At 35.4% G+C, this 14,058-nt stretch overlaps 1 protein-coding gene across 1 annotated transcript in view; it reads left to right on the top strand.

The window, feature by feature from the left end:
* LOC149807626 (uncharacterized) overlaps window positions 1-14,058 on the top strand; it is a 247,293-nt gene that overhangs the window by 222,894 nt on the left and 10,341 nt on the right. The window contains exons 45-47 of the mRNA XM_089968946.1: window positions 1,069-1,158; window positions 5,840-5,943; window positions 8,529-8,631. Of these exons, the coding sequence (XP_089825072.1) occupies window positions 1,069-1,158; window positions 5,840-5,943; window positions 8,529-8,631 (297 nt within the window). The remainder of the gene's footprint in view (window positions 1-1,068; window positions 1,159-5,839; window positions 5,944-8,528; window positions 8,632-14,058) is intronic.

Raw genomic sequence — 14,058 nt, forward strand, 5'->3', positions numbered from 1 at the left:
TCAGATATGGTTACCATTATTAAAAATGGGAAAACCTTTACATAACTTCTTCTCAGAAACACCTCAACCGAGTTTGTCAAGAATTTGTGGAAGCAACAAATGAAAGCGTCCTAATATTCCAGATTACTTTGCCATCTGTGCTTGCAATTTATGTTAAGGTTTATGTAGGCCAGCTGAGTGATATTAAGCCTACTTGGGCTTCTTGTTTGGCAAATATATATTGAATAGTTCCAACAGTGTTTTGTTTTCTTTAACAATGCATCTTTCAGGCATGGTTTCCTTGATTTTTATGGATCTGAGTGACATTGGACCTGGCTTAGGGATCATGACTTAAGTGTAAGCTGTATACTTGATGTGAGTATCCAGTATGATTACCATCTGGCAAGATTTTATGATGCTTGACAAGAAGTAAAACTGAAAATTTCCAATTACTTTAAAACTTACATGTCATGATCATTGAACCAGGTTTACACATCTGACTGTTTATCAGTCAGCTACTTGCTATGGTTATGCACCAAGACCTCAGTAATCCAAGCCTGGACTTAATTTAAGTCTAGAATCTAGTAATCCAAGATGAAATTAAAGCCTGACATTAATATCAACTCTCACTTTTTTAAGTTCAAACTTAAATTGTATAACTTATTGGTACATATTGGCACCAAATGTGAATGGAACTACCTTTTAGGGATTAGCTAAAGAACCCTACAATTTACATTATAGTCTAAATTGAAAGCACTATAACATGCAGATTTTTTTCATAAATTCTTATCTATTCTCTTCAGGTCACTTCCTGAAAACTTCTTTAATGTCAGTAGATTTTTACTGCAATATTTGCTTTTGTTGTTCACTTAGCAAAATAACTTTGAATTTTCATTTAAAATCATAGCTATTTACTTACACAAACAAAAATTACAATGACATGAAAACATCATATTCTCAGTAAGACGTTGTCTTGGTGCATACACCACTGTTAAACCTAGCTGACTTTATTTACAGTCTTGTACAATGAGGTAGGGTAGATTTTTCAGTACTAACATTGCACACATACTTTCCTCTTTCCTCGGACAGGCCGGTACAATGTAGGAGGGAGATACCCTGGCCAACAAACCTCGCGGCAAAGTGCACGATCACAGCTAGAAGCCAGAAGTGCTTTTATAGGTTTGTTGTGTGTCTCCCTGTGTTAAATTCAGTGTATTCCTGTGTGATTTTCCCTGTATTAAATTCAGTGTATTCCTGTGTGATTTTCCCTGTATTAAATTCAGTGTATTCCTGTGTGATTTTGACTGTCACTGATATAATTTTTCTTGATGGCACTGATTTACCATTATACATCTGATTATCACATTTATGAATGGGGAACTCGGAAGATTCATTCGACACAAGAAACTTCACGTGTTGATACTTTCCGTAATATTAAACTGTCAGTAAAATTGGGTGCTTTCATCGTTTCCATGTACCTGTTCCATCACTAAAATTTGTAAATGAAATTACACCAAAATAGAGAATAAACATAATAAATTCCTTCATGTATTTAGATAAAATTAATATTTTATCAGATATTTCAAAGACAGTGAAGTCTGTGAAGTAGTATAATGTTTCAAAATGTATACACATGTTATAGTTATATTAAGATATTTTATTTTAAATACTGCTCTGTCAGTGACAGACTGGCAGTTTGGATACATGTTCATTATCTGTCATAATTGCCATGGATAAATTGCTATAGCAAATAAAATTGATAGGGACATTTCCCTTTTTCAGTACAGAGGTCTTGATACAGAAGTATTAATTTTTTATCTGATAAGCTTTATGTTTTATCATGGTCATTTATATACAATTACATTTAAATGTTGATGGCATGGTACTCCTACAGTGTCAGACAATGACCCTGATGTATCTGGTTTTGTAATAGTGGGAGTCAACCACTCACATCAGAACTATCAGTGTCAGTGTCTTACAATAAAGGACTGTTGTGAAGGGAGGTGATGACATCTTTACAAGCTGTATAATAGTGTCAGTGTTAGATATTTTGTCCTGTACTTTTGCACTGTGTCTAACATTTCTCATATCAAGATGCTCAGTAGAAAAATAAATTTAACTAATCTTAACACCATTAAAAAACCCAGTATTGCTGGTGTGTCCAGTATGCAACAGTGTAATTAGTATTAGAAAGTAGGTTAATGATTTAATGGTTCAGTGAAGTTCACTGTATAACCAACATTTTATGGCTTTTACTGATATACTTTTATATTTCTATAACTTGATCCATTAAATTACTTTATAATACATATCTTGCTGCATAAAAATTAACACCAGCATGATTAAAGCTTACATTTTTTTTATGATTACCTGTATTACACTTCGTTAATGACAACATGTGTGTACATTATGATGAGGAAAAAAGGATTGCTGTTCATAATAGCCTTAAACATTGATCTTGTGTTATCTCCATTATTCTAATTGTGCTGTTATGTTGTAACTATGGCAAACAGTAATGGTAATTTAAAAGTAATTATAACTTCACATTACTTTTCCTAAATTTTTAATCAGTACTGATTACTTTCTATTCAGGAATTGATATAATTATATTTTTATTTCAAGTAGTCAGTTACTTAATTAATTTCTTTAATAATTCAATGCTGTGCAACACTTATAATGATAAAAGTTTGCATTCTTTTCAGGTTGATTTAGGGACTAATTTAATTATGCTATAGTATTTTGTATTGTGATCATACATTTCATTTATATTTTGCATTATTTATATCTCATTAAAGTATACATTTTCAGACTTTTAAAATTTTAATGTTAATTTCCTTTCTTTGCTCACCTCTTGCACACTAAATGTGTATGTTGTTGTTGTTGTTGTTGTAAGGTTTAATGCCATTTTTCAGCACACAATAGACTATACATGGTGGCCAGTATTAATGGTGGAGGAAGAACTTGGGGAAAACCCTGGAAAGAACCACCAACCCACAAGAAGCTACTGGCAAGCTTTCTCACATACCCACATTGGCTGAATCTGAGACTCGAACCCACGCAGACATAGGTGAGATGGCAGTTATCCATAAAAGAGAGCGCTTTGGACCACTTGGTCACTCGGGGCCCCCTATATTTGTGTGTATGTATCTATGTATGTATGTATCTATGTATTTATATATGTATGTACGTACATATATATGTATGTAACTGGTTTAATGGCATACCACCACAATCCTGGCTGTATAGTGCCTGTAGGTTTTATGTATGCCCAACATGGCATACTGAACAAAAGAAAAGCAAAAATTGTATAAAAAAATTAAAGTATGAAATGTAATTTCTTCTTTAAGTACACTACTCAGTTATAATACCAGAGGCACACTATATGGATGTAACAGCAGGGAGGCCAGGAGGTTTTATGTGTATTATGATTGAGTAAGTATTCTCAAAGAAACATTTTACTTGGAAAAAGTGGTTTCTTCTTTAAATATTTAACCTAATCATAGTACCTTCAGAGAATAGGTAAGAGGTGGAGGGAGGTACATCCTCTTACCCAGGATGCAAAGGTCTTTGGACTTGGTTCCTCCGTGATGAGAAGTCCAGATTGGGAACAAGGTTATCATTGTCTTTTTAAATCAACCTCATGTTTCTGCAGGATGTCATCCAAGTAACTTCATGTTGCCACAGAAAAGGTCTGGACATGCACCACTACTCAGTTCATCTGAAGACCCAGGTGTTGAGCCCTAATGAGAGTACCCTGAATTGGTATATGATGTAGGTGAATTGCAGGAACATCCTGGAAGCCTTGTGAATAGGGACTTCAAGGTATGGCTGTTTAAGACCACTCTGATGGCAGGCAAAGTCTCCTTCATGGATGGCATTCTAAATGCGCTGTGGTGTTACCATTGAGCACCAAAGGGTCTGGCTGAATTGATTGGGGGCGCTTAGGTCAATGACCAGACCAGAGTTTGGTTTGCTTTTTCGACCAAGAAAAGTCTAGAATGAATGATAGGACCCTCTCGGTACTATGTCCACTTTGGTATGTGAGAAAACTGTGGCTTTTGCTGGGTGGAGCTTCGATAGGACAGTTTTCAGAGGTTCATGTCTTGATTTCCCATACTATCCCTGTATCAATATTGTGGTTGTGGGAGGGAGGGAAATTGGTCTCCAGAATGGCTTGTTTGCGGACTTCTTCAATCTGGCTGCTAAGCAGAAGGTTAGAGGATAAAGGTTGTACTCTTAGCTTGGCCTTGAGATTGACTCCATGCATGCCCTGAGGTATTTGAAGTGATAGAAGATAAGCTATGTTCTACCTGTTGAAAGATAACCATATGGACAAAAGTCCAACTTCGAAGCCACGGCAACAATATTGCGCACTAACTTCAAGTGTCATCAAAGCCCATCAGGTCCATATGTTATGGAGTGTGGCTTTGTCATCCCCAAAGCAAGACTGGAGTGTGGCAGAGATAGAACCACAGATGAACTGATGATGAACGCGGGTCTGAATGTTTGTAACTCTCCAGAATGTATAAGTAATTTAAGTGAGACTTTTCCATTCCATCGTAAGATCAACAGATGCTGGAGCTCAGGTCCAGGTTTTCATGGAGAGGGAGGAGGAGGACAAAACTCCCGGGGTCATGGGTAGAAAATGTCCTCAATGGCGACTTGGAAAGCTGAATCTTCCCATGCCATCAGATAGTGTAGAATAGATGATGTCACTGGCAGACAAGCAACATCATCTTGGATGCATGAGGCGAGGCTAAGGCCCCCTGTATTGATTGAGACTGTTAGCAAAGAATGATGAGGTCTGTTGCTTGCTAAACTCTTAGAATGCCCTGAATTAGAAACTGTGACTTCGAGACAGTTGCTGAGTAAGAAATTGCATCTGTTGAGGTGTGAGGAACTATTCATGGCATAGTGCCGAATGAGAGTCTTGAGGTGGTATGAGAGTTAGACTGGTCCCTGCAAAAGTCGGGTTTGACGTACTGGAAGCCAGGCTGTTAGTGATTGAGCCCATAATTGCATGTACATAAAATATTTATAGCCTGAATTTAATGTGAAGTCGCTTAAGCTCCCAGCACAAGTACCTAAATGTGTGAGGACGAAAAAAGTGTTTGCAAATTGTAATGGCAGAACTTTGTCAAGGTAGAAAGAGAACTCATCCGATTTGTGATAGTTTATCTTCCATGTAGATTCTGGCTTTTGCAAGGCCGGATGTGACAAGCAGAAGCAGTAACTGACACATTCTTAGTTTTTGCCACCAAGCCTTATACTGAAGGGGAGATCAGTCTGCCTGACCGCCACATAGGTTGGCAGACAACTTTCAGCTCCCTTTAGCTTAAAGTGGTATCTGGCAGGACTGCATTTGCGAGGTAGTAGTAGTTCTCCTTAGGTATTTTGATTTGGTTAGTATTCTCAAAGAAAATTTTGCTTGGAAAATTTGGTTTCATATTTTAAACTGCATTCTTTCAAAAGTCAAAATACAGTCTCAACTGGAACATCATCACAGGATATATCCCAGAAAGCACAGACGTTGCCTCCATTAGTCACCTTTTGCACAGCAATTTTTGTTGATATTTCAGCAGGATAAAGGTTTATTATTCCCTTCCATGTTGTTTGCAGTCTTCAGCTGAAAAAGAATGCAATTAATTGTAACCAGTATTTTTGGTTGTTTTCATGAAAAGTCTTTTCAGGGCAGACTGCTTAAAAGCAACAATTTTATTCAGTTAGCCTAATGAGGTCAGCTCAATGCATTATTTTAATGAAGAAAACACTCACAAGCAATACTTTAAAGTCTAGCATTTCATTTCAGGATTTCTCACATAATAGTCCAATATACTATAAATCATGGTTCATATTTTAGATGTAGATGGTGTCAACAACTTCCCAGAGGACTTTGAGGATATGCCAAGAAGGAATGACTCAGCCAGAAACCGTCGAAGAGAAAGAATTCCAATCAGTCCAAGGGTAAGGACTCGTATTAAAACTTAAGTTAAATAAGGCTTGAGAAATTTAACAAGCCTGACAGAAAGTAAAATGTAAAATTCTTTTATGGCATTTTCCAGTTATCTCTTTGTCCACTTTTGGAGTTTCTAGAATAACTTGTTTTAGACAACCTTGAAAAAAATTTGTGGATGGATTACACTGCAGGTAAAAAGGAAACCTTTTGATTTAATACAGATAGTCAAAGATCAATGTCCGAGTGACTCAGAGACAACAGATAGTTTGTTCATATTAATTTTAGTGGTCAGAGTACATTAAACAAACTTGACAAATGGCTTGCACCAGAGGCAAGAAAGAAAGATAGATTTTGGATTTGAAAGGGCAAAGGTCAGTATCAGTTACAAGAGAACAATTATTTCTTCACAGTGACTTTAATTCTAGACCATATACCTTAACCAAACTTTATGAATGACATTCACTTAGAGCCAAGGATAAACCTGCTAATTGCAAAATCAGACTGTAAACAGGCCAAGATCACTGTTTTACATGTAAGGGATGTAGTCTCTGTAAAATAACTTTTATCAAACCATACACTTGTACCAAACAGAAAGTAAGTTGTTGTTGTTGTTGTTGTAGGGTTTAACGCCATTTTTCAGCACAGGATAGGCTATACATGGCGGCCAGTATAATTGGTGGAGGGAGAACCCTGGAAAACCCCAGGAAGAACCACTGACCCATGATAAGCTACTGGCAGGCTTTCTCACGTACCAACGTTAGCCAAGGCTGAGACTCGAACTCACGCAGACAGAGGTGAGATGGCAGTGATCCGTAACGGTGAAACAGGAAGTAAGCCTTAGATGTTGGAATTGACAGCTCCAAGGTCAAGGTTACAGTTACCCAGTGTAATAAAATTGGTTTCTACATGATGATTAGTTTCCACATGATAATTTGTCTTCTACATGAATCTTTTTTCAACAAATTTCATAAAAGGTTTGCTCCATGAGCAAGAAGAAACATATTGCATTTTTGGAGTTAAAAGGCCAGGGTCATGGACAATGCTGTTTAAATATCTTATAGTATATAAATGGATAGTTGGATCATTACACCTTTCTCTTTATAATTCATACCTGCATAACTTATAAATCTACTTATACTGCAGGGTCAGGTTTGAATCCCATTTTTTCCCCTCAGATATATTAATTAAAGAAAATTTTGATCAAAACTGGTAAATGAAACTTTGATATATTGTTCAGTTTATCATAGAAAACAGCAGCTTGTTCAACAATAAATTCACATTTTTCAGTAAAAAGTCATATATTTTGTTAAATTTTTCTTACAAAACAAAATTCTGAGTACACTCTAAATAACAATTTTTGACAGTACTGGTGGCAGCACTTTAAGAAAAAAATACCAGTTAAACAAGTTTTTTCAAGTGAAATTAGTGCTTTTGTTCTAACTTTTAATTCAGTTTCATTGTAACCATCGCAAATGCAGTATGCTGTCTTGTATTAGAATGCAAAATGTGTCGGTCAACTCACAGCTATGTCCATGAGCAATTGTGAGAATTTAATTAAGTTCCAACTGTGTTTTGCCCCCCAATTTACAGAAGTGTTTTCGTATTGTTACAATCAGTTTAAAATAGACTGCTTTTATTATTATGTTAATTATGTCTTTTGTATCAGATCAGACAACAGGGATGGAATTTTAGAAAAAGTTAAATGGCATGCAGATTATACCCACATAGGAGCTAGTGGTCATGGTAGTGTGTCAGATCAACTCATTTCAGTTGACCATTGTACAGTGTTATAAATATTATTATATTATTATTATAAAAGTAACATAAAGTATCTAATACTAATCAGTGGTTAATCCTACTAATTCACAATTATGATCAAGGATAGCAAGGGAAGCAATCAAAATAAGTACCTGGTGCATGAAATGCTTTGTTTCACAGATAGGGTTCATTACAAATAAGTGACTTTCAAAGTTTGCAATGAGCATACAAGTTCCCAAATTGGCTCTCAGAGGTTTACTCAAGGATGAAAAGAAATTTCACTATTACTTGCAATGAAATCACAGCATCAGTATTGTACTAAAAAAAAACTATTGTTTTTTAAAATTGAACTTCAACATTGTAGGATGCTGTTTCATAACTAAATGCCATAAAAATTTTTGTTTTGTTTTGAATCAACAATAACACTAAAATATATCCACATTCACATGTGAAAGCAGTGACATAATACAATGTTTTCACAGGTGCATATGTGAGTGTGTTGAAACATCATGGAGCAATGTTATTAAAGAACTTTCGGTGGTTGGTTATCTTGAAAATAAAAGTAATTTATACAGAAAAGTATACATTTTATTGACAGTTATTCCTCACAATTATAAAGTGAGTATTAAAACCGTTAAAAAGGACCTCCCCTCCCCCTTTCTTCTTAATGTCAATGTACAAGGGGATGGAAACCCCTTAATTTTTCAGTGGTCCCTCAGTGATTTGCACCATTGCACTTACTATGGTCTGTGTTTTTGTTCCATATTGTTCGCAAGTTATGGTAGAGTGTAATTAGATAGTTGATTCAACTAAACAGAGTGTCTTATTTTGACAGCCTGGCAGTTATCCCAATCAGATGGGTTCACAGGCCAGTCTGGATGTGGACAGGATCCAGTACAAAAATGAGGACCGTCTTCGTAGATTGCAGAATATTGGAGGTAAGTTATCTTTTTCTCTCAGCATCATACATTATGTACTCCTTGAAGTCATCTGTGTAACCTTTGCAACATTTGTTGATTATGCACTGGAAACTTTACTCAAATGTCAAGTATACACTTGCTGTTGACTTATCTGTCAGGTATACACTCCCCATTGACTTGTGTCAGGTATACACTTGCTATTGACCTATTTGTCAGGTATACACTCCCCATTGAATTGTGTGAAGTATACTCTTGCTTTTGACTTATTTGTCAGGTATACACTCCCCGTTGACTTGTGTCAGGTATACACTTGCTATTGACCTATTTGTCAGGTATACACTCCCCGTTGACTTGTGTGAAGTATACTCTTGCTTTTGACTTTTGTGTCAGGTATACACTCCCCATTGACTTGTGTCAAGTATACTCTTGCTATTGACTTATTTGTCAGGTATACACTCCCCGTTGACTTGTGTGAAGTATACTCTTGCTTTTGACTTTTGTGTCAGGTATACACTCCCATTGACTTGTGTCAAGTATACTCTTGCTATTGACTTATTTGTCAGGTATACACTCCCCGTTGACTTGTGTGAAGTATACTCTTGCTTTTGACTTTTGTGTCAGGTATACACTCCCCATCGACTTGTGTCAAGTATACTCTTGCTATTGACTTATGTGTCAGGTATACACTCCCCATTGACTTGTGTCAAGTATGCTCTTGCTATTGCCTTATGTGTCAGGTATACACTCCCCATTGATTTGTTTCAGGTATACACTCCCCACTGATTTGTGTTTGGTATATACTTCCATTGTCTCAAGTGTCAGGTATACACTTCCCACTGACTCCATTGGCTCCATTGTTAGGTATACAGTCACCATTGACCCAGATGTCAGGTATACACTCACCATTGACCCAAGTGTGAAGTATAAACTCCCCATTGACCCAAGTGTCAGGCATACACTCTACATTGACCCAAGTGTCAGGCATACACTCCCCATTGACCCAAGTGTCAGGCATACACTCCCCATTGACCCAAGTGTCAGGCATACACTCCCCATTGACCCAACAATAAACATATTTAAAGATAGTGACTGTTGGAGCAAATACTCACTTTTGATTGTGTTATTTTGAAATTTTGTAAGACTTAAAATTACTTGCAGTTAGGATTTGATTAATATTTATGCGGTATGTTGTTAATGTTCAGTTAGATTTCAAACATCAATTTGTTAGACATTTTTAAAAAGTTAAGTTTATATCAAATATTTGACTTTGTATTTTAAGTATTTTGCCCTTTCTTGCCTCCATTTTGTATGCCTTGGGGATGCCTAACCATACTAGACACTATCAAGACAGGACTGTACTGATGTGCCATCAAACCCTATACATACATTTGTAAATTGCCCATTCACAATTGTAATTTATAACTTGTCAAAAAAAATCCTAACTTTTCCAATTTGCACACAAGTTTACAGAAAATATTTTAGCATCAGGACATATCAGATTTGTTCACTTAATGCTGATCCATCGACAATATCACTGCCATTACTAAAAGTAGATATACCTCTAAACATAGTCTTCTCAACTTTTAACAAATTGATCAAATTTGACATAAAGCATTCTTGCCTGAAAGTATTTCAAATTTGTTCATTGTGCTGCTCCACCATTAGTTGTGGCAGCCATTGCTAAAAATAGAAACTTTTAAACAACTTTTCATCAACAGCTAAACAGAATTTAGCCAAATTTTATTAAAAACATCCTGACATAATGGGCATTTAAGTTTTTGCAGATGATGTTGATATATGTCTGCCTTTACTAAAAATAAATTGTACACAACTTCTCATAAAGTTCTCAATAGAATTTCACCAAATATGACAGGGCTTTCAGATCTGTACAAATTGTTTTTATCTGTCTTCAATATTATGAAATTTGACTGCAAGTATCTGAGCTTGAAGGCCTTTCAGACTTAGGGGCCCTGAGTGGCCAAGTGGTCTGAAGTGCTCACTGTTTCGGATCACTGCCATCTCATCTACGTCTGTGTGGGTTCGAGTCTCAGGCTCGGCTAATGTTGGTATGTGAGAAGGCTTGCCAGTAGCTTCTCGTGGGTCAGTGATTATTCCCAGGGTTTTCCAGGGTTCTTTCCTCCACCAGTTATACTGGCTGCTATGTATAGCCTATCTTGTGCTGAAAAATGGCATTAAACCCAAGAACAACAACAACTTTCAGACTTAATATGTTAATGATGCTAAAATACATCATCTAAAATGGCAAACTTTCCTAAAAATAGAATAAAATTTTGCACAACTTTTATAAAATTTGCTAAGCAGAATTTGGCAAACTTTGGCAGCATCCTGGCATATTGTCTTTCAAAATTGCTAAAGTTAAAAATTACTGGAAATGTTATGTTCTTATTTTCTGTATGCACTTATTGATAGCTAATTGTGTTATGACACACAACTACCTATTTGTCTGTTTGCTTTTAGATGGTAAAAAATAATTATTAGTTTTTTTGCTCAATGCTGATTGATGAGATGATCTTAAATTGGTACAAGTATAAGCAGGATCAATGCATATTGATGAAATGATAGGTACAACAATGAGCAGGATCAGTGCATATTGATGAGATGATCTTAGGTACAAGTATGAGCAGGATCAATACATATTGATTAGATGATCTTAGATAGGTACAAGTATAAGCAGGATCAATGCATATTGATTAGATGATCTTAGATAGGTACAAGTATAAGCAGGATCAATGCATATTGATGAAATGATAGGTACAACAATGAGCAGGATCAGTGCATATTGATGAGATGATCTTAGATACAAGTATGAGCAGGATCAGTACATACTGATGAGATGATCTTAGATAGGTACAAGTATAAGCAGGATCAATGCATATTGATGAAATGATCTTAGGTACAAAAATGAACAGGATCATTGCATATTGATGAGATGATCTTAGGTACAAGTAAAAGCAGGATCAATGCATATTGATGATATGATCTTAGGTAAAACAATGAGCAGGATCATTGCATATTGATGAGATGATCTTAGGTACAAGTATGAGCCAGATCAATACATATTGATGAGATGATCTTAGGTACAAGTATAAGCAGAATCAATGCATATTGATGAGATGATCTTAGGTACAAGTATGAGCAGGATCAATACATATTGATGAGATGATCTTAGGTACAAGTAAAAGCAGGATCAATGCATATTGATGATATGATCTTAGGTATAAAAATGAGCGGGATCAATACATATTGATGAGATGATCTTAGGTACAAGTATAATCAGGATCAATGCATATTGTTGAAATGATCTTAGGTATAAAAATGAGCAGGATCATTGCATATTGATGAGATGATCTTAGGTACAAGTATGAGCAGGATTAATACATATTGATGAGATGATCTTAGGTACAAGTATAAGCAGGATCAATGCATATTGATGAGATGATCCTGAATCTGAATAGTAGAGTTTGTTTACACTTTATTAAATGAGAAGATTTTTATTGAACTTAGTAAATAGGCTTATCTCATCAAAATGCCAAATGAGTTTTATTATGAACCTGGTCTGCACATATTAATGAAATCATCATAATTAGAAATGGTTCTGAATTTATATTCTGTGTAATCCATTTGTTTTCTCTTTTAATGTGCTTCTCTCTCTAAAGGAAAACAAGGTAAGAAACCATAGTAATTATTTAAAAGCATGGGTCTGGGTGCTAAACCAGATATAAAAAATGTAGAATACAAAAATGTGCACATTTCAGTAAAACAGTTTATAAAAATTAGCAAAATAATACTTATTTAGGGATTAAAATTAATAATTCTTAATTTATAAATAAATAAAAAGTATAAAATAGAAATATAACAAGAAAGACTCTTAAGTGAATAAAAGATATGGCTGTAAGATTACTTTGTAAAATTGATGAATCATTACAATTTTAAGAAACCGCTCCAGTGGCCTGGTGATTAGTGTCCATCTCAAATGCAGGAGGTTGTGGGTTCAATCCCTGGCTAAATCATACCAAAGACTTATAAAAATGGTACTAACAGCTGCCTCGCTTGGCGCTCAGCATTAAGAGGTTAGTGTTAGGACTGGTTGGCCTGGTGTCAGGATAATGTGACTGGGTGGAACATCCTGCTAAATGCCTGCAGCATGATGCCCCAGTGCTAGACATCACTATAAACTGCCACACTGCAGACATCGTAGCGATATGACTAAAACATTTTTAAAGCTACATTACAAAATCCAAATCTCTCACACACACAAACATGCACACAATTTTAAGACACTACTATAATGATGTCTGACATTTGATCGGGTGCACTGATGTTAGAGACAATGTACAATTGCAGGCTAAATTATGTGCAATTTTGTATTTAAAGAATTTTCTTTATTATGGATATTTGTATGTAAGTACATGCAATTATTATATGCTCATTTTTTTCTCTGTTAACTTTACATTGTCAGAATCATTCAGTATTTTATGATATTGCACACCTTCATATTGCACTAATTTGCAAGACACATGTGCCCAGTAGTGTATTAGGAACTACTTTGTAAATGAATCATGTACTGTCGTGTAGCAGACGCTTTATGTTGGACTGCCACATACCAGCTGCTTTGCTACATTCCGCGTTAACTTTTTTGATACAATGTTTCGGATTTTGGCGATAGACGCCAGATTTCATAAAATTGCTGGGTACCTACAAATAACATGTTAGTTATAAAGGCATAAACTGTCTCCTTTAGCTGGTAATAAGAATGGCAAAAAATATACTTACAGTTTTACATTCTGAATTTCCTCAAAATGTACTTTCTTAGTTCTGCAAATCTGAATTACATGAACCATGTCATGAGTTCCCAAGCTTGATTTAACATCCTCCTTACTGCACTCAAAATGAAATAAACATTAAATTCAATAGCGTTTTTTTTATAATTGCATTTAAAACACTTCATATTTTTCCCACATTATGATTTCAAATAGTCAGAGACAAAAAATACACACTTGCAGATGTAAACACGCTTCTCCCTCGCTGCTTCAGTCTGATGTATTTCATGCACAATTTGCACAGATGAATCCAGTCAATAATTACGAAATTTCATAGACTCGACAAAAATACAAAATTCTATTCATTCCAGATCAAATGGAAAACTTGTTGCAATCTGCATTTGTACACAGTATCATATATGACTCCAAATTTCAATTTCAGATAAACAAAAACGCCATTTTCTTTTGAAACTTATGTCTAGCGCACAACAAGTTCAAATTTATCTGTGCACATTAATAATGTTGTGTAATGATGAATCTGCACTTGTGTATTTAGTTTGGAATACGGCATACATTCATTTACGCTGTTTCTTGTAGTGTATTTTGTTTATATAATTAAGCCTTAGGTAGAATAAGAAAATGAGCATATAATAAAAAGGCTACT

This window comes from Sinohyriopsis cumingii, chromosome 1 (assembly GCF_028554795.1).
Source record: "Sinohyriopsis cumingii isolate HCF-2022 chromosome 1, ASM2855479v2, whole genome shotgun sequence".
NCBI classification, from domain to species: domain Eukaryota; kingdom Metazoa; phylum Mollusca; class Bivalvia; order Unionida; family Unionidae; genus Sinohyriopsis; species Sinohyriopsis cumingii.